Below are 20,632 nucleotides of genomic sequence, written 5' to 3' on the forward strand. Positions count from 1 at the left end.
AGAAAGTGAGATGAGCAAAGTGATAATCTAACTCAAGGTATGTATGTAGAAAATCAGCGTATGATTATGTATGAACACAGAAGCGTATCATTTTAAAATTTCTAGTATATAGATATTTTAATTGTCTGCAAATAGTACTCAAAATCCTTGAAATAAAAGGAATACATACTATATCCAATTCATAATAACCCTCTTAATATCTTAAATATTAAATTGTAAAATGGGGAAAATTACAAAATGGAGAGTTGAAAATTATAAATATTATGGAACACAGTCAAAATTTTGTGGTACCTTTCTATGATAGGAGGTGACATTAATTGATTAACTTGCCCTTAATTTTATACATTTGTTTATTTTATATTTTGTTATATATATTTATATAAGATGTGTATAAAAATAAAAATGTATTACACATACTTTATATAAATATATATCATTATACACACATATACATATATAATCATTTTATGCAGTAGACAATCACTTTCTTTAACACCGGTGATTGAATCAACTAATGAAGAAATAAACAGCAATCTGATTCAAATAGGAATGGTACTCCAGAGTGTTTTAGAAGAATCATTATAGGATAAAAGATAAAGAAACTGAGACATGATGAACAGGAGATGTGGTAGAAAAAGAGGGGATGAGGAAGAGAAGGAAAGAGGCAAGCAAAAGACAGACTTTGACAGCTGTTACATCAGATGCTTTCAACAAAAGTGATTGAGATTGGCAAAATTAGAGAACAGCTTTTCAATAAAATTATGCAAAATAGGTAAATTGAACAAAAAGCTTTTTTTTGTGGACAAAAATAAATTCCTTCAATTACTTTTAAGACTAAAAACCTAATATGCTTCAGATCCCAAAGCTAGATAGCTAGATAACAAATAAGAACTAAAAATAATAATAATAAAAAAAAGAATGTGGAAATCATGACTCCAAAACATGATTATATGAAAAAAGAACTTTTATTTTTTATCACTTTTATCAATGATTATTGATTCTTAGACATGATTTATAAATTGATCAGTCTATTGTAAAATCACAGAGAATCAGTTAGGGAAATAAGAGAAACAAAAAATGATGAAAATTACTGAGGCTAATGTAAAAGAACATTTAAATGAATACCTAAAGACCTTGCTGACCAACAACGATGGGATCCTGACCTCCATCTTAACTATGTTTGTATTTTGCACTCTCCATCATAGTCAAAGAATTCCATGGCTATGAAAAATAAGTCCGAAACCTAAAGTATACCAAAATCAAGAAAATTATAAGTAGTAAACTATTAAATATATATCATGCAAAAAACTGTATTTTACAGATTTTTGTTGCCGATTTTTATTGTAATTGATTCATTTGAAATGAAACTATTTAAGGCAAGTCATTGCCTTCAAATAAAGGAAGGCTTATTTCTTAATTTTTATTAGCAGATGCCTTGAGTCAATACAAAGTACCTTATGTTTTCTCAATTATTATTTTTTAGAATGGTATAATAATTATAAAGACCTATGTGAGACTTTTCCATTCCCTTTCTTACTTTTGTCCTCAGGTCTACAAAGTTTAGAATGCATTTATTCTATACTGCAGAGTCATTAAAAATATAATTTCCTTAATCTCATTTATTAATTCAACAGGCCTGGGGTGGGTCTCAGGTATCTTTATTTTTAAAGATCTCCCAGGGTATTGTATGCACCTTTCCTACACTTTTTTCCCACCAACTTTTTTTGTTAAAACAATGGTTTAGAGAATGCCCCCACCTAAAGGCTTAGAAACTAAGCCTTTGTTCACTTAAAAACACATTTTGAATATATAGCTTTATCAATATAATGAATTATACCTTATTCTCTTTAATGTTTAATATCACTCAATTTTATGAAAATAATATTAATTCTTTCATATGCTACCTTTTGAGGTCATTCAAATTATCTCCTATTACTTTTCTCTCTCTGTGTGTATATACATATACACACACATATATGTATATATAAATATACACAATGTTGCAAACCATATGACTTACATATATGTTTTGTTAATTCGTAAGTATATTTGTAGGATATATTATGAATATTGAAATTACATCAAACCTACTGTTTTGATAGAAATGGTCAAATTTCTCTATCAAAAAAAAATCCTATCTTCAACATGTGAACATTTTTCCCCCCATAAGTTATAAGCTGAAGATTATGGTCCTTTTAACTATTGCTTTTGCCAGTTTGAGAAGTTAAAAAACAGTGATATCTTTTATTATATAAATTTGTATTTCTCCAATTATGAAAACTTGCATGCTATATGTTAGAGTTATTTTAATATGTTCTCTCTATTCATATGGTCTTCCAAATTTTGAAGTTCTCTTCTTGTGAATTTTAAGTGTTCTCTGTATCAGGACATTAGTATATTTCATGAAATAAACATTTACCAGAGGGGCGCCTGGCTGCCTCAGTTCATTAAGTGCCCAGCTCTTGCTTTTGGCTCAGCTCAAGATCTCAAGAGTCCTGAGATCGAGCCCCACATTGGGCTCCATGCTCAGAGGTGAGTCTGCTTGAGATTCTCTCTCTCCCCATCTTTTTGCCTTCCCCCTGTTTGTGCATGCACTCTCTCTCCTCCAAATAAATAAGTAAATAAAATATTTTTTAAAAGTTATCAGAAGTTTAAAAATTAAGGTACTGTGAACATGAAGTTCTTAGTTCCTACAGACATGAAGGAGAAAGGGGCTGACTTTTAAGAGTGTCTTTATATAAAAGGAAGTGAAAACTTCAATGAGCATGTCATCAATTTGCCTTTAACTAATGTTCATCTTCTGAAAAGAGATGTATAAATATGGGGAAAATTTCCCCAAATTCCCCTTTTAACAAGAGGTAAGAGCAGCACTCTGATTCAGTCTTCTTTCCAGTGATGAAAAACAGACGAACACACCTAATGTCTATAGGAGTCGAGGATGGCTTTGTGTGCCCCTAAATATCCACTGGAATGATGTGGGAAATTGCAACCTCAGATCAGAGTACTATCTAGAAGGGAAACTATTTCATTTTTTTCTGCTTTTACACTAGTGAGATTTGATTTTCATAATCATGTAACTTATTTTTTCTCTACTAATGAGATTTGATTTTCATAATCATGTAACTTATTTTTTCTCTACTAGCATTAGTTGTTATTTAATATACCATTTGAAATGTATTATTTTATTTCTAATTAGAATTGATAATAGTAGTAGTAACTTATAAGTATGTGGTGACAATGTTCTAGGCACTTCATTTTTCAATTCCTTTCAGTCTCACAGTAGATCATTGTGGTGGGACAGAAGCTTGTGATTTATGCACAATCCCTTGTTGTATACCTATGATGAAGTAGTCTGATCCATTCCTAGGTCAAGAATTTAGCATTCTTCTTCTTTTTTATTTTTTTTAAGATTTTTTTGTTTTGTTTTGTTTTGTTTTGTTGGACAGAGAGAGACACAGTGAGAGAGGGAACACAGGCAAGGGGAGTGGGAGAAGGAGAAGCAGGCTTCCCGCTGAGCAGAGAACCCTATGTGGGGTTCCATCCCAGGACCCTGGGGTCATGACCAGAACTGAAGGCAGATGCTTAATGACTGAACCACCCAGGTGCCCTAGCATTATTCTGACTTCCACAATTACGTACCATCTTTGATTAACTTGTAACTAGTGTCTAAATATTATAGATCTCACTGTGCAATACGTAAGACTGGAGATATTTGACACACATTTATGAACTCCGTGAAGATGTCCTCTTTGCCAAATCTGATTCAAGATGTCCGACCTAGGCAAGATATTCTAATATACAAGTAAACCAAATGGAATTTCACACATGAGTCGAGACTAACACAGAATAGCAGAAGTGTGTTCCACTGTTTTTTTTGTTTTGTTTTGTTTTGTTTTGTTTTTCTGGCTGTATTCTATGTAGTCAGTCTTAGTCAGGTGCAGGAACCTTTCTAAGCCTCCAAAATCCTTCTAGGTTTATAGTTCCCGGCCTTTAATTCCCAAGTGATTTCAGATGTCTTGGATTATCTATCCAAAGTGTGACACCTAAAAAACAAATGGCGAGAAATCACGTTGGTTTCTGTTGAATGTTGATTCTAAATGGAGAATAACCATCAGGGAGGACTCTAGTTTCATGGCATCTTTGGGTACCAGCAAAGACTGTGTTTGTTCATGAGGAGTCTTGTGCTCCACTGGGTGGTCCTTTCTTTCTCTCCTTCCTGATGTCAATGAGGTCTGAACAGAGAAAAAGTACTGACCAAGGATACATCCAAATCTCTAGTCAAAACTTATGTTCATATCTTTTAAATGTTAATTTTCAAGAACTCATTTCCCTTTTCCCTGATTCTTAATTGAGTTTTCCCCACAAAACAGTAAATAATTCGTGTCTGGTTATTCGTACTGGGAAATTGGGTTGAGGAATCTTTAATACTCAAAGGAAGACATTTGGTGAATGCAAGGACAGGGGATAATACTGAGGCTAGTATTTTGAAATATTTGCAATCACAAATAGAATGCAACAGATAAAAGACTTCATGAAGTTACAGCCAAATTTATGTAAGAAGGAAAAAAGGTATCAAGGAAAGATTCACATAAATTTTGGCAGTCGAACACAAAAGGTGCAGGGCAAAAAAAAAAAATAAATCATTTTATAGAAGTGAAAATTAACAACTTTTTGTAACATGGTACTTAGAAAGATCATAGATACAGTATTTCTCATTCTAGGTCCATTTATATTACATTTAACTAATATTCACTCCAAATTTTTATTTTATTTTTTGGCTTATTATTTCCTTCAGAGCTATTAGAGAATCATTTATGTTTTTCACCTAGTCTTCAATAGATTGATACTAAACTAAATGGGAGGTTTTGCTAATATTTTAAAACTCTTTAGTAGTGAGTTTCTAAATCTATTAAACTGTGACCAGAAACTAAATCCTGTATTATTCTTATCAATTATAGGATATATCTTTAATATTTTATAGGCATTAGAAAAGGTACATTAATTTTAGGATATACATTTTTATCCAACTTTTAGGTATCTATAAACCAAATCTTAAATGCATACAAACACAATTCAATTATATTATTTACATTATCCAAAAATTCTGTACTTAATACATTTTTATCTACTTATCTTTCTAGTGATACAATAGCTCAAAGTAAAATGAAGTTTTAATATATTCTATACTGACTGACTTAAATGTATATACATGCGATTTTACATATGTGTCTAATAAATCTTTTTAAATTTTCATATACATTTTTACATTAAATCACTTTGTTACATAATCAACTGATCTTCATTTTGAAATTTATTATGCCTGAGATTACTATTGCCTCTTCTATTTTTCTTTGTATTTGCATAATATATTTTGCTTATCTCATGAAATACAAATGAGAAATATAGAAATGTAGATGTGTTATTTTGAGCCTCAAATCATTAGATTTTATTTCTTATATTAAACAAAAATATTTTCTTTTTACTAAGAGAAAGACAACTCACTTGTACTTATCAGCAAAAGTGTTCTTTATGTTTTCATTTACTATTTAAAAAATGTTTTCATATTTTAATGTCTCATGATACTTTTGTTCTTCTTTTCCTGACTATGTAAAAACTAAACATTTTAAAAGATTGAAGCTCATCTTTGTCTTGTGGTCAGGGCTCTAAGGAAATTTCACTGTGCACTTTTACCTGTATCTCAGCGTGTATGTTCTGTCTGGTTCAAAACATGTATGTTCTCAGTCTCATCTTCATATAAATCTGTTTTTGAAGGTAGAAAATATAAAATATGATAAATCAATTTATTTTCGGAAAAACATAGTAGCAGATGCTAAAAGTTCATGTCTCATTTCTTCCTATTAACTTAAGTGTCAGTTTAAGAAATGACTTTTCTCCTCCATAGAATTTATCTCTTAACCCAGTAATCTCAACTGGGGGAAACTTTTACTTCCCTGAGAATGTTTGTCAATACCTGGAGACATTTTCATTTGTCATGACTGGTGAAAAGTTGCTCCTGGCCTCCAGAGAGTAGAGGTCAGGGATGCTGGTAAATATTCTATAGTGCACAGGACCACAAAGAATTATTGTTCAAAACATCAGCCATGCCTAAGCAGAGAGTTCCTGCCTTATCTAACATTTGATCTCTAACGTTAGAAATATTCTGTAATAAAAAAGAGATTTTCAGTTCAGAAACTAGAGATCCTCAGTGACAGTTTCTGGTATTCATATACATCATCCTAGATCAATTAATGAGGAATGAAAGTTAAAGTGAAAAGAAAAATTGCCATAGTTTCTTTCTCTCTGTTACGGCTGAATTGTGCACCCCCAAAATTCGTATGTTGAAGTTTTCAATCCCAGTACCTCAGAATGTGACTATATTTGAGAAAAGGCCTTTAAAAAGGTAATTAAGGTAAAATAAGTTCAAATGGGCAGGTCCTAAGCTGGAGGGTGTCCTCAGAAGAGGAGATTAGGACACAGACACATACAGAAGGAATACCATGTGAAGACACTTGAAGAAGGTGGCCATCTACTTAGTCAAGGAGAGAACGTGTCAAAAGAATCCAACCCTGCCGACCCCTAGAAATCTTAGATTTGTAGACCCCAGAACTGTGAGGAAGTACATTTGTGTTGTTTCATCTACCTCATCTGTGGTACTTTGTTGTGAGTGCCCTAGCAAACTCAAAAAGTCTCCCTATAACCAGATCCCCTTGTCATGACATTTGAGTGTCTCCCATGGCTTGCTTTAATGACGCTGCTCTAATAAGCATGATCAAAACAGTCCTAAAAGGTCTGGCTGATGAGGTTTGCTTGTGTTTGCTGCTCTTGGAAGCACTGTAATCATCTCCATGCAAACAACCCTGGGGTAGCTTGCTGACAATGAGAAACATAGAGCTCAGCAAATACTTAATCCCATTCACCAGCCCGTTTTCCCCAAAACAACAGTCATCCAACATGCAGAAATGGAAACACTTGGATGAGCAGAGATTGCTCAGCAGAGCACAACTCAAATTATGAATCCACAGACTCTTAAGTAAGCCACAGTGATTTGGATGGTCTATTATGGTGGCAAAACCTAGTCGTCAGGTAACCAATAAAAATTTACAGGTTAAGGGTCAGTTTCCTTAGATTTTAGTTTCTGCAACAAGAGTTAGATTCCATTGTTAGTGCTCTAACTAGGAAAAGCCTACTGGTTGCTATTGCCTTCAGCAGACTGGACACTTTTCTTAGTCCTTTGTTGTAAATTAGATAATTTCCATGAGACTACAGGATTTAGCCTGTAGGCCAATGATATATAGGCCAATAGCCAAAAGCCATTAGACTATGGATATTATCAAGGGGAAAATTGGATGCCTTCAATACTCAGATAAGTGCTAAAATTCAAAAGACTGATTATAACAAAAGTTGGGGGAGTACATTTTTGATACCATTTATTCTATTGCACAGCTTGACACAGTGTACTATAGTGTGCCAATAAATCAGTTGTAGCAAACTATTTAATGATGCATTAACTGTAGAATTTCACATACATTACTGTTCTTTAGCCAATGCTGAGTGCTTTTTCAACAGCTTAATCCATCCCTGAAGTACTGGAGCACACACAGTCATCCATCATGGCCAGACAGACAGTTTGAACAGCAGTTTTCTTATATTCTTTTATTTTATGTAAAAGTAGCGTTATCAATAGGAGGTCAGATACTCAGTTAGAACTTCCATTAAATATATGCATAAAAGACCATGCAAAATGTGTGTCCTTAATCCTTCTTTAAACTTATTTATTGATTTGCTCTTCACTCTTCTTCTACTCCATCCCCCCCCGCACCCAGTGTAACTTAGAGGTAAAAATTTAAGCAAAATAAAAGTAGGAGTTAGTTATAAAAAGATAACTTGGAAAAAATGACTTTAAACATTATCGTAGGACATATTTAGACAGGGATAATGTAATAGCTTGAGTAAAACCCAATCTAAATTTTTTTCTTAGAAAATTTTGCATCATTAATTTTGTTGTTTTCATTAATTTAATAAACCAAACAAGTTTCACATACATCCCAGGTAGATAGTAAGTAGACAATGTATTATTGGAGCTTTCATTAAACAGGGAGGACTGAAAATGCTTATTTATCCCTACTCCCTTCTGAAATTTAACTAAAATGATGGTAATTAAATATGAAAGTTACTAATCCACAAGGAACCTTTGAAATTAAATCGGGGATTAGAGTTTTAATTTTGAATGACTCAGTATACGGATATTGCTTTCCTTCAAATGCTTATTGCAAAACCTTGTAGCTATCCCAAACTACTCTTTCTCCCAAACCCCACGCAAAATCCATCAGCAAATCTTTTTAACTCAAGCTTTAAATTATATCTGACTTCTCACATACCCACCGTGGTGCAAAACACTATCGTCTTTCATCTAGATTATTACAGTTGCTTTCTAGCTGGTTTCCCTTCTCATACTCTTGGTCCTTCCTGTAAAAGCAACAGGGACTTTAAAATGAAAGTCACAGCATTTCAACTATCTTCTCAAAATTCTCCAATGTGAAGGTATTCTACTGGGCACAGAAGAACTAGTCTTAAGCGACTGGTGAGACTTCTGGTCTGGACTTCTCTCCCTCCTCTTCTCCTCTAGCTTCCTCTACTCCACATCTTAGAACACACCTGAGGTCCTGCCTTAGGTTTTTGTTGTATTCTTCTATCTCTCTGAAACATTTCTCTCCTGAAACAGTTCACTTTCTCCTTTCTGCAGTTTCTCCTATTATCCCAATATCAAGGCCTTCTTTTGCTTGCCACCATGAAATAACATATCCTCAACTCCACTCTGACCTTAACCCTTAGTCTGTAGTATTTTCTCCACAGTACCTGTAATTATCTGATTTTGTTTGTTTGTTTGTTTCTTTCTTTCTAATTGTCTTTCCACATTAGAATTTAACTGCCATGATTACAGTGACCTTTTCTTGTGTATATTGGTCTGTATCCAGCATATAGAAGAATGCCTGGTATTTAATAGTAGGAATGGATGTAAGTTTATGAAATGATAAAATAAATGATTACATTGCAATATATCATATCTGAGATGTTCTCTACCACCAAGATCTTTAATTCTGGAAATCCTCTTGGACCCACTTTGACCCACTTCCTATTTCTAGCTTGTCTATTTTCTGAATTACTCCCTTCACTCTTAAAACGTCTGCCTGCTCTTAACTTCACCATCTCAGTCCATCCATGGACAAACTCCACTATTTGGTCAATTTTTTGTCATCTCTTTGCTGTAGATACCAAGGAAAGACCCGATGGTTAGCCTTCTCAAAGGTGTCATCATAAACTATGTTATAGTTAGTTTAACATAAACATAACTATGTTAAACATAACTATGACATATAAACTATGTCACTATAAACTAACTACTACTACTAATAAACTAGAACTACATTTCTGCATTAACTTCTGTCATGCTTTTTTGATAATGATTGGACATTAGAAATTACTACTGTCTGTGTTCTCTGATTGTCTAGCTGCCAGTTATTGCTACAACATTCCACAAAACTCTACACTTTGGATGCATCATGCATGTTTTTCTATATGTTCATATTCAAAATTATATTTAGCACTTTCAGGCCACTAGGCTATTTGATAAAGAAAGCATATGTTAATTTTTAAAACACTGAACAGTTTGTTTTAAAAATAAACAGACCACGTTTCTCTTTAACCTGACTATTTTGCCACTGAAACCAAAACTGCACTACATGTTGACTAACTAGAATTTAAATAAAAGCTTGAAAGAATGAAAATAAATAAAATTTATTATTTTTTTAAATAGGCTCTCTTTTTTTTAAAATTTATTACTTATTTTTTAATAGACATATAATATATTTTTATCCCCAGGGGTACAGGTCTGTGAATCACCAGGTTTACACACTTCACAGCACTCACCATAGCACATACCCTCCCCAAGTGTCCATAACCAATAAAATCTGCATGCTTGTTTCACATAATAAACCCATTGGTTATCTTCTTCTGTGTCTTACCTATTTTTGCATATGGAATTGCCATATTACAAATTGTAGCTATAGATCTCACCACTGACATGATGGAAAACCTGTTATCGTACTAGAGAAATAAGTGTCTCAAACTATGAGGAGTCTTAAAAAGCACATGAAAACTGATGCTTCTTGTATGCTAACTTATGATTTCCAGTTATAAAATTCTAACCTTGTTCTGGTCATTTTCCTTGTTTTAGGAAATGATCCTGTCATATTCCCTAACATGTGAGGGGTCTATCTACTACCAGTTTCCCTGGGACCAAGGTCTTGTCTAACTTTTAGTGTTCCATTAACTAGAAAATGCTGTGAACTTTACTTTGTATTACAGGTTTTCGTCAACTTTTGCCAAACCTAATTGTGCCAAATATATGTCTATACTGCTCTCTGGTCACCGCTTGCTTCAATCAGTACCTTTCTGACTCTTGATTTGCTCCCAGAATCTTTGATGTGTCTGATCTTCAAGACCTTTCTATTCCTGGGCATGACACTTTATACCCAATTCTGGTCATATGTTCTTCACTTTTGTCATAACATCTAATCTACATTTCATCTTTAAACTTCTATTCTATACAAACAAACAAACAAGAAACTTCTGTTCCATTCTCCTCTTTTTGTCCTGTTTTCCTCTCAGATGTATCCTCCCCCACCCCCTGAAAGGTATTCCTTTCACCTTACATCATGTTTCCATCATTTCTTTTCTTGTCTAGGAAAAACAAAAACAAAAACAAAACAAAAAACCTCTTATCTCTTTCTCCCTGCCCTTTACTTTATTTGCCCCTAGAAATACAGCCATCTCCACTTCTTCCCTAAACTGAATTCAAAATAATTTCTATGAATTCAACTACCTGCTATGAACTTCTTAATCATCTGTCTTTCTTGACAGAACAGTCTGTAGTCTTTTCTTCTATTTTCTTCTCAAATATTAATACAGTCAGTCCTTCATACATCACAAAAGGCTGTCCTCACCATCCCATTCCACAGTTCAACAAACATTCCTCTCAAAGTGATAAATGTCCTTATTATCTCCAAAATGGTCAATGACCATTGTTTAGTTTTTGTTTTTTTTCTGTAGTATTTAAATTATGTCTTACTTTTAACATTATGTTATTCTTCAGCTTCATAGTCTACATACTTGTAGTTTTCTTATTCCATAGACCACTTTTTTCTTATGCATCTCTGACATCTTTTTTGCCTTATTACAGCATTCTTTTCCTCATCCAATACATATTCTTTAGAGTTTTATTTTAAGTCCTTGTTCTCTTTATAATTTTTTTCTCTGAGATCTTTCATTAGCTTCTTAGTTACATAGAGATAGTAGTTGAAGGTAATGAACAAGTGTATATATCACAATCCTTTTCCCAAGTTCTATGATTGGATGGCATAGGATTCTGGAGATAATTAACTATATATGCAATGACCTGGCACATCCATAGTTATCGTATAAAAATCTGTCACTTTCCACAAATGAGCTCTTTATCTCAGCCTCACTCTTAGTAATTGGCATGTGTCTTATTACAATTACCCAGGATTAATACTTAGGAGTCATTCTTACTTTCTGAGTTTGTCATATTGCATATCCTAATAATTGCCAAAATCTATAAATTCTGCTTTCTGCAGAAATTGCCATTACCCTGATCTAAATTATTATCACCTTTTTGTTGGGTTGTTTAGTTTCTTTTGTGGGGGTGGGGGACTTAACTGGTTTCTTAAATTACATTAGGGGCTCCACTATTTACTGACACACCTTATATATAAACACCTCCAAACAATCACCACTCATTCTTACTGATTATAATATTAAACTTTGCCTTTTTTTTAAAGATTTTATTTATTCATATGACAGAGAGGGAAATCACAAGTAGGCAGAGAGGCAGAGAGAGAGAAGGGGGGAAGCAGGCTCCCTGCTGAGCAGAGAGACCGATATGGGACTCCATCCCAGGACCCTGAGATCACGACCTGAGCCAAAGGCAGAGGCTTAAGCCACTGAGCCACCCAGGCGCCCTAAACTTTGCCTTTTTAAAAATCTCTTTATAACCTTTAGACTCTCAACAATCAGGTATTAATAGACCTTTTGAAAAGCATTATGATTTCTCTCTCATAATCACTCCCAGACCAGTCGAACTTATCAGTCTTTAAGTTATCTGTGTACTTTCTCATATTTGCTCATTATGGTTATTTTTACTGAAAGTCTTTCCCAGTAATTCATGTGTTATCTCAATCTCTCAAACTTATACATTCTTCAAAACCTTGCTCTGTCACTTTCTTTATAAAGCCATTCCTAGTTTATTACTTACTGGCATATTTATTTTTCCACAAATTTTCATGACACTATTGTGCATCTTTTTGGGCATTTGTTGAACTGTTCTTTCTTAAGGTTCATACATTCTTTTGAAAAATATTTATTAAACCCTTCATTTCCTTCTCAATGAGGCCTATTCTACCCACCCACTTAACATTACAATCCTTTCCTTATACTTATAAACTTATTTACTCTTTTCCCATCACTCATTAATTTCTAAAATACCACATTTATATATTTATTGTGTTTATTGTATACTATCTTTCTTTTGTGCACTGCGTTGAAAGCTTTATAAATGCAGAAATTTTTGTCTATTTTTTTCACTAATATATTCCAAAATCTAAAATTATGCCTAGCAATGAGTAGACATTCAACAAAAATTTGTTGAATGAATGAGCACTGACTCTATTCCAAGTACAGTGGGCAGTGCAGTAAATAAAACAGACAAAATTCATGGATCTCTTATTCAGGGAATTGTGCTATAGGGAGGGAAATTGATAGTAAATACAAAATTAACCCAGAATCAAACATGTTGAAAAGGAAAAGAACAACTTACCTGCACAAATGACATGGAGGCTGCATCCTGGAAGATATACAGATGCTCTTCTGCAATGAGCTGTCGACGTGAAAATATTGCACATGTGAAAACACTAAGCTCTTTAAAATTTTTATTCAGCTTAAGTGATGTGAAGAATATGTCCACGAAGGGATTAGAGAGGAAAGCCTGAGTCATAGCATATAGGATGTTTTTCTAAGAACACTGAGAGATCATTACAGGATTTTAGAGCATTGGAAGTGTAGTAATTGTACTCACATATTTGAAAAACCACTGTGACTGTTCTATAAGGAATGAATTGGAGAAGAAAAAGGGTTAATTAGATAAAATCCAGCCTGGTAACCTATTATAACAGTTCATGTCCAGGGATGTTGATTCTGGTTAGGATGGTAACCCACAGAGAAAAGTGAAAGACTTTTTTGAGTACACTATTTTTCTCAATGAACATTGCATACAGCTTGAGGGAAAGAACAGTGGTGGATACATTTTAGTTATTGTCTGGGATGGCATCTTTATGTTAAGGGAGCATTAGGTTTGGATTCAGCATACCAGAATTTGTAGTTCACTTTCCTTGGTTTTAAGCTATGTAGGTTTTTTGTTTTGTTTTGTTTTGTTTTTAGATTTTATTTGCTTATTTGACAGACAGAGATCACAAGTAGGCAGATAGGCAGGCGTGGGGGTGAGGGAAGCAGGCTCCCCGCTGAGCAGAGAGCCCGATGTGGGGCTCGATCCCAGGACCCTGGGATCATGACCTGAGCCGATGGAAGAGGCTTTAACTCACTGAGCCACCTAGGTGCCCCAAAGCTATGTAGTTTTAGTAAGTACTCAGCTCTTTAAACCTTGGTTTCTCTGTGTATATATTGAGAGTAATATCATACCATTTATGGAACTTCGGTAAAGTGTAAATTATACATGCAAATCTCCTAACAGAGATTGGTTAACCGAGATGGTTATCTGTAGTAGGCCCTCAATAAAAACGCTCCTTTCATGGACTTCATGGTTCTTTGAGTGCTCTCTTTGCACTCATATTCACTCAAAAAAATTTTAAATATTAGTACCAATATCTTTGGGGGAACTTTGATTTCCTTTTCAAAAATTCAAGTAAACAAACCTTTAAATTATGTTAAAAATGAGCTTAAACATTCTCAAATGATTACAGACATTCAAAACCATGATTGGAATAATAAGATATCTAAAATGAATAAGTTATCTTCTAAATTTAATTTATCTATGCTTTAAATGACACTTTTTAGTTTGGAGATCACTACTCTTTCCACAGTTTACTGAGTTTTATCTTCCAGTTTTCATTTTGATATATCTTTCTGGGTCAAAAACAGAACAGATAATTATTTCAGGACATATATATGAAATTTATTAAGTGGACTTAATTACATTACTTTGCTAGCAATTTACTAGCGATTTTTAAATAAACATTATTTTTCTGCTGGCATCTCCATATATCTTCTAAAGGTATACATGCCTCATATATCCAATAATTTAATAATCCTTTTTTTTTAATTTTATAAATGAGCAACCTGAGTCCCAAGGTGATTAATTGTTGTGCTCAACATTACAGTTCCTTGATGTCAAAGTTTATTTAGTCTTCGATTTCTATATTCTCATGCCTTTTGGCTACACCAACTATTTCTTTTACATCATTTCCTTACTGACATATAACCTCTTCTACTGATGTTATATTCCAGATGATCTGGAAAGATTCAGTGGCAGCAAAAAGAGAAAGAGAGCAAGGAAGGGAGGGAGAGGAGAAGAGAAAAGGAGGGAGAAATTGAAGGGTTGGGCTTTTCTGGCTACAAGCTATGGGCCTCTGAATGTTGCTGGTCACCTTCAGAAGCTTGGAAGAGGCAAGGGAGCGTTCTTTTCTAGAGTCACGGGAGAGATTATGGCCTTGCTGACACTTTGATTTTGAACTTCTAGCTTCCAAAACTCTGAGACAATAAATCTATGCTGTGTTAAGCCCCCCAGTTTGTGGTGCTTTGTTGCATCAGCCCTAGCAAACTAATCTAGTCATTATCGTCATCCTCTTCTGAACAGTTTTGTAGCTAAGAATGACTGCTAAGGGTCTCTGTTGTAAATTTATGATTTTTGAACTGCTTTCAAAAGCTCCCATAAGGTGGGAAACTCCTAATGCATCAGATTTGAGAAATCTCCATTGTTGCAAGAAGGGCTTGATCTTTTTCACCAGAATATAAAGAAAAGATAATTTGTTCAGGGATATGTAGATTTGGAAGTTTCAAAACTCATTATGATAGTTGAGGTGAGCTCTGAATCTTTGCTGGGTCTGCAGACTTCCAGTGAACATCTGGCTTTGGAAAAGACGGAAGAAATGCCTCAACTGATTACCAGGATCAAGAAATACCATTTCAGTGATCAAGTAGACCATATTGAGATTGTTGAAATATTAAATTATTAAGTCATTGACTACTTTTTTTATTATTATGGGCACAAACATTAATCATTTATAATCATTATCTTTATCATGAGGTTTAGACTTACATATATTGATTGATCATAGAAACTTTGAGAAGTACATGTGAGTAAGTAATACAAAAACCAAAGTATTGGGAAAAAAATCTTCTTTGGCTATCCACATGGAAACATTCAAGTTTTGATTTAACCTCATTTGATTGTAGAATGGCCCGTAAAAATATGGGGCACGCTTTTAAAATGCACCTATTTAAAATGACATGCCAATGAAACACGGCAAAATGAATCTCAGGGGAAGACAACTTAATAAGACTATAAATTTCTCAATATAAATTTAAATGAAATGCCTTACGAGATCGTGAAGGATTGCTGGTTAGCCCCTGGCTATCAGAGAAATGGTGGAAAGGTCCCATGAGAACAAGAGCTTCTGAGAAAGGAAGGTTTTTGTAAAAGGGGGATGTTATGTTGGGAAATTAATCTCAGCAGGAAAACCTAAAAGGGTCGAATTTAATGGGTTTTTGATAACCCTTATGTATATATGTGGTATTACCTAGCTTTGAAGAACATTCTCTTTGTGTAATGGGCTTTGATATAATTTACAACTGCCACTCATTTTTTGAGTTATAAGTGGTATATTTTCCTAACCACCCCAGCACTGACATGCTGTGTGTCAAATCAAAAAATGTTTCATTTCCTCTAAAAAGAAAATGCTTTCATCAAAAACTGTTTCTTTCCAGAGAAATACTTGCAACACACATTTCTGACATACATTTTGGGGAAAAATTCCTTTTTTATTATCACAAAAAGTCACTTCAGGCTGTGCTGAGGTACTGATTAATACTTGCCCGGGTGACACTGAAGGTACTCATGTTTCACTGTGCTCTCCAGACAGGCATTAATCGCTTCCAACACACCATGTTGTCATTTCTACTCCCAGGCTGGAAGCACTTAAAAAAAAAAAAAAAAAAAAAAAGCACAAAAAAAAAAGAAAAAAAAAAAACAAGAAAAAAAAAATAAAAAGTGGAAGTTGAAAGGACTATCGCTTTTTTCAATTTTTTTTTTTACCTGATTTATTTAAATGATTGCTGAATTAAAAAATGGTGCTAAGCCAACAGGAAAGAAAAGCTTTTTCAATCTTTGTTTTCAAGTGTTAGTAGATGTTAAATTAAAAGTGAAGTGAAGATTAACATAACTTGCTAGAAATTTATAGGAAAAGTAAGGCTTATTCTTAAAGTTGTCCTTGACTATAATTTTAGGGAGCATGTTAAGTCTTTAGTCTCTGTTTGTTTGATATGAACAAGTTGTTTGACAGTGGACCTAGGCAGTGGTTAGGGTGTGGAAGCCTTTGGCCATGATTCTAGGTAGAATTAGCTAAAAAAAACAGAGACATTCAGCCATAATTTTCAGTACTTTCTTCTTTGTACTCCCTTGAATCAGCTGTTAAACTTTCTTCTTTGCACACTGTCAAGATGACTAATAATATCAGGAAAAAGTACATGACTGATATTAATGAAGATTGATAGGATGGTTCCTGTGTACCAGACATTAAAATAAGCATCTTACAAACACCAGTTTATTTAGTTCTTAGAATAAGCCTGAAGTGTATTTTAATAATGTCTCTAGTTTACAGATATTTAACAAATTAATATATACAGAAATTAGATAAGTTTACAAAAAAACACTAATTAATGAGTGGAAGAACCAGAGTTTAAACCCAATTATATCTGATTACTTTCACTACACTGTACACTCTCAGCCACTACTCTGGGGTACTTTACCCATAGCACCTTGAATCCTTTAGGTACTTCATGGAGCAAAGAACCATGATCATGAACTTTATAAGTCCATGAATAATGAAATTTCTTGATTGATTAAAAAAGTGTTGGGATGACACTCAAGAAAAATTTTTATATGCATTGTACTTCAGCCATTTGGACCACGAATAATTCTTAAGAAAAAAAATCATTCTTAATGGAAAACAAGAAGCATTGTCATATGAAAGATGATTTCAACTGGATTGCCTACAAATATGTCCCTTGGTCAAATCTACACTTCAAATTTTATTCTTTAAATATCCTATAATTGGGACTCCTGGATGGCTCAGTTGGTTGGACGACTGCCTTCGGCTCAGGTCATGAACCAGGAGTCCTGGGATCGAGTCCCGCATCAGGCTCCTAGTTCCATGGGGAGTCTGCTTCTCCCTCTGAACTTCTCCTTGCTCATACTCTCTCTCTCACTGTCTCTCTCTCAAATAAATAAATAAAATCTTTAAAAAAAAGATAAAAAATTAAAAAATAAATATCCTATAATAAAACACAGTAGAGATTTAATGTTTTTACCAAATAAATAAATAAATAAATAAACAAAAGGCTGTGCATAGAACATAAGAGGAAGAGCTTGTTGATGACTGTTATCATTGATCTGTATTGCTTTTGAACCCAATACAGCAAAAGATATTTTTAAAATATTTATTTATTGATTTGAGAGAGAGCAAGCACAAATGGGGGAGGGGCAGAGAGAGAATCTCAAGCAGACTCCCACAGAGGGCTGAGCCTGCATGGGGCTGGATCTCACAACCTATGAGATTGTGACCTGAACCAAAATCAAGAGTCAGACACTTAACTGACGGAGCCACCAGGCGCCACTGCAAAAGATATTTTTTTAAGGGTTGGAACATTTCATGTTTTGATCATGTCCAGGCTTACACTGTTGTGAACTATAATGAGAGGGAGGGAGAGACAGACTGTGAGAGGAAGGCACAAAACAAGTCCTTATCTAAAAGATTAGCTAAAATACTATAATATCACAGTCACTACTTTTATAAATTGTTTGATCTTTCTGTTTGCTAGCTATAATTTTCTAACTATTTCCAATTTACCTTGAGGTTGATTTTCATGAAGAAAGCTTTAATTTATAGTGATCATGTTTTAATAATGAAATAGAATATGAAAGTGTATATCATATGGCATGATAACATATTAAATATGCAATAATCATATACTTAAGAGTAGGCACTCTCCAGTGGGGCATAACAGAGTTATGGGCAGTGTATGTGGTTCATCTCTTCTTTAGGTAGTAAAAGAGTACATTCCCTGTAGAGAATTTAAGTACAGTAATAACAGCAAATAAAGGTTGTTTTGTTTTTCATTATTATCATATGGCAATTCTAAATAATGTCAATAATAAAATATTTCTTGATATGCTACTTCTTTTTCCTTGCTATTCCACTGATACTCTACCATAAAGATTTATGAACAACAGGTAATACTTATTTTTAGCTTATTTAGGACAATTGTTTAAGAAGAGATTTTCATAATTAACATATTGTATATTTTGTGTCTGTTCATTCTTACATTTTCTTTTTTTTAATATTTTATTTATTTATTTGACAGAGAGAGAGAGGTCACAAGTAGGCAGAGAGGCAGGCAGAGAGAGAGGGGGAAGCAGGCTCCCCACTGAGCAGAGAGCCTGATGTGGGCCTCGATCCCAGGACCCTGAGATCATGACCTGAGCTGAAAGCAGAGGCTTAACCCACTGAGCCACCCAGGTGCCCTCATTCTTACATTTTCAATAATTGTTTACTCTATCTGTAAATACGGGCCCTCAGAATTCACAGGTGAGCATAGTATAATTTATTTCCCAGAGGATCCCAATGACAGGAATGCTGGAGAGAGACCCTTGAAAATGCTAGTGAAGTAAAGCCAATATCATACAGTCTATAACTTAATTTTTGATATGTATGTCATTAAAAAGCTCATTAAGACATACACTATAATGTGTGCTTCTTTCCTTTTTAATAATATTTTATTTACTTTTTTTATTTGAGAGAAAAAAAAGAGAGTATAATGTGTACTTTTTTTTTAACGATTTTATTTATTTAATTGACAGAGATCACAAGTAGGCAGAGAGGTGGGCAGAGAGAGAGGAGGGGAAGTAGGCTCCTTGCTGAGCAGAGAGCCCGATGTGGGGCTTGATCCCAGGACTCTGGGATCATGACCTGAGCCAAAGGCAGAGGCTTTAACCCACTGAGCCACCCAGGTGTCCCTAATGTGCACTTTTTATATGGATTTTTCAGCTTCAAAGAAAGTTCATTGAAAAACTAAAAACTTTAACTGAATATATACAAAAATAACATCATATTAACTTCATTAATTATAAAAGTTTGTATTCATGAAGTTCTAATTATGTTTTTTTTCAATGAAAAGCTTTAGTTTTTAAGACAGTTTTAAATTGGGGTGCCTGTGTGGCTCGGTTGGTTAAGCGTCTGTCTTCAGCTCAGGTCATGATCCCATGTCCTACAGAGAGTTCCCATATGCCCTGGTCCCCACGCAGGCACAACCTCCACTGTGGGCAACCTGCATTGCAATGGTACATTTGCTACAGCTAATGAACATAGGCTGACACATCGTTATCACTCAATGTTCATAATTTACATTAGGGCTCACCTTGGTGTTGTGTATTCTAGGGACACATGCATGGTGACCCATCATTATAATATTATATAGATAGAATATGTGTATATTATGTGTGTATATATGTGTGTGTGTGTATACTGTCCTAAAAATCCTCTGTGCTCCACCTATTCCTTCCCCACTCCTTGCCCAAGCCCCGGCAACCACTGATCTGTTTACTGTCTCCATAGTTGTCTTTTCCAAAATGTTACCCAGTTGGAATCATACGGCATTTTGCTTTTCAGGAAAATAAGAGCCATTTAAGTTTCCTTCCTGCCTTTCCATGGTTTGATAGCTCATTTCTTTTTAGCAATGAGTAATATTCTACTGTTTGGAACCACGTATCACTTTTTTTAATGCATTTACCTCCTGAAGGACATCTTGGTTGCTTCCAGGTTTCGGTAATTATGAATAAATCTGCAATAAACATTCATGTGTACACTTTTTTTTTTTTTTAAGTGGGCTCCATGCCTAAGGTGGAGCCCAATGCAGGGCTTGAACTCATGACCCTGAGATCAAAAGTTGAGCTGTGATCAAGAGTCAGATGCTCAACAACAGAGCCACTGAGGCTCAGTGTACTTTTGTGTACTTTTTGGTGTGGACGTAAGCTTTCAGCTTCTTTGGGTAAATACCAAGGAGTATGATCTTTGATGGTATGATAAGAGTACATTTTGTTCTATAAGATATATATATATATATATATATATATATATATATATATATATATAAATTTGAGAGTTTTTTATATATATATATATATATATAAATTTGAGAGTTAGTATTCCTGATTCATAAGAATTCTTAGAATACATTTTAACTATTATAAATGCAAACAATGCCATAA

General features: G+C 34.1%; 1 protein-coding gene across 1 annotated transcript in view; it reads left to right on the forward strand.

Annotated features, from left to right (window-relative positions):
• Window positions 1-20,632, forward strand: part of LOC116869697 (putative uncharacterized protein YKL083W) — a gene marked incomplete at both ends in the record, with an annotated part of 153,709 nt that overhangs the window by 77,734 nt on the left and 55,343 nt on the right. Inside the window, one exon of the mRNA XM_032861449.1 lies at window positions 20,472-20,525. Within this exon, the coding sequence (XP_032717340.1) occupies window positions 20,472-20,525 (54 nt within the window). The remainder of the gene's footprint in view (window positions 1-20,471; window positions 20,526-20,632) is intronic.

The sequence above is a fragment of the Lontra canadensis genome, unplaced genomic scaffold (assembly GCF_010015895.1).
Source record: "Lontra canadensis isolate GAN:19392208 unplaced genomic scaffold, GSC_riverotter_1.0 scaffold1, whole genome shotgun sequence".
In the NCBI taxonomy this organism is placed as follows: Eukaryota; Metazoa; Chordata; class Mammalia; order Carnivora; family Mustelidae; genus Lontra; species Lontra canadensis.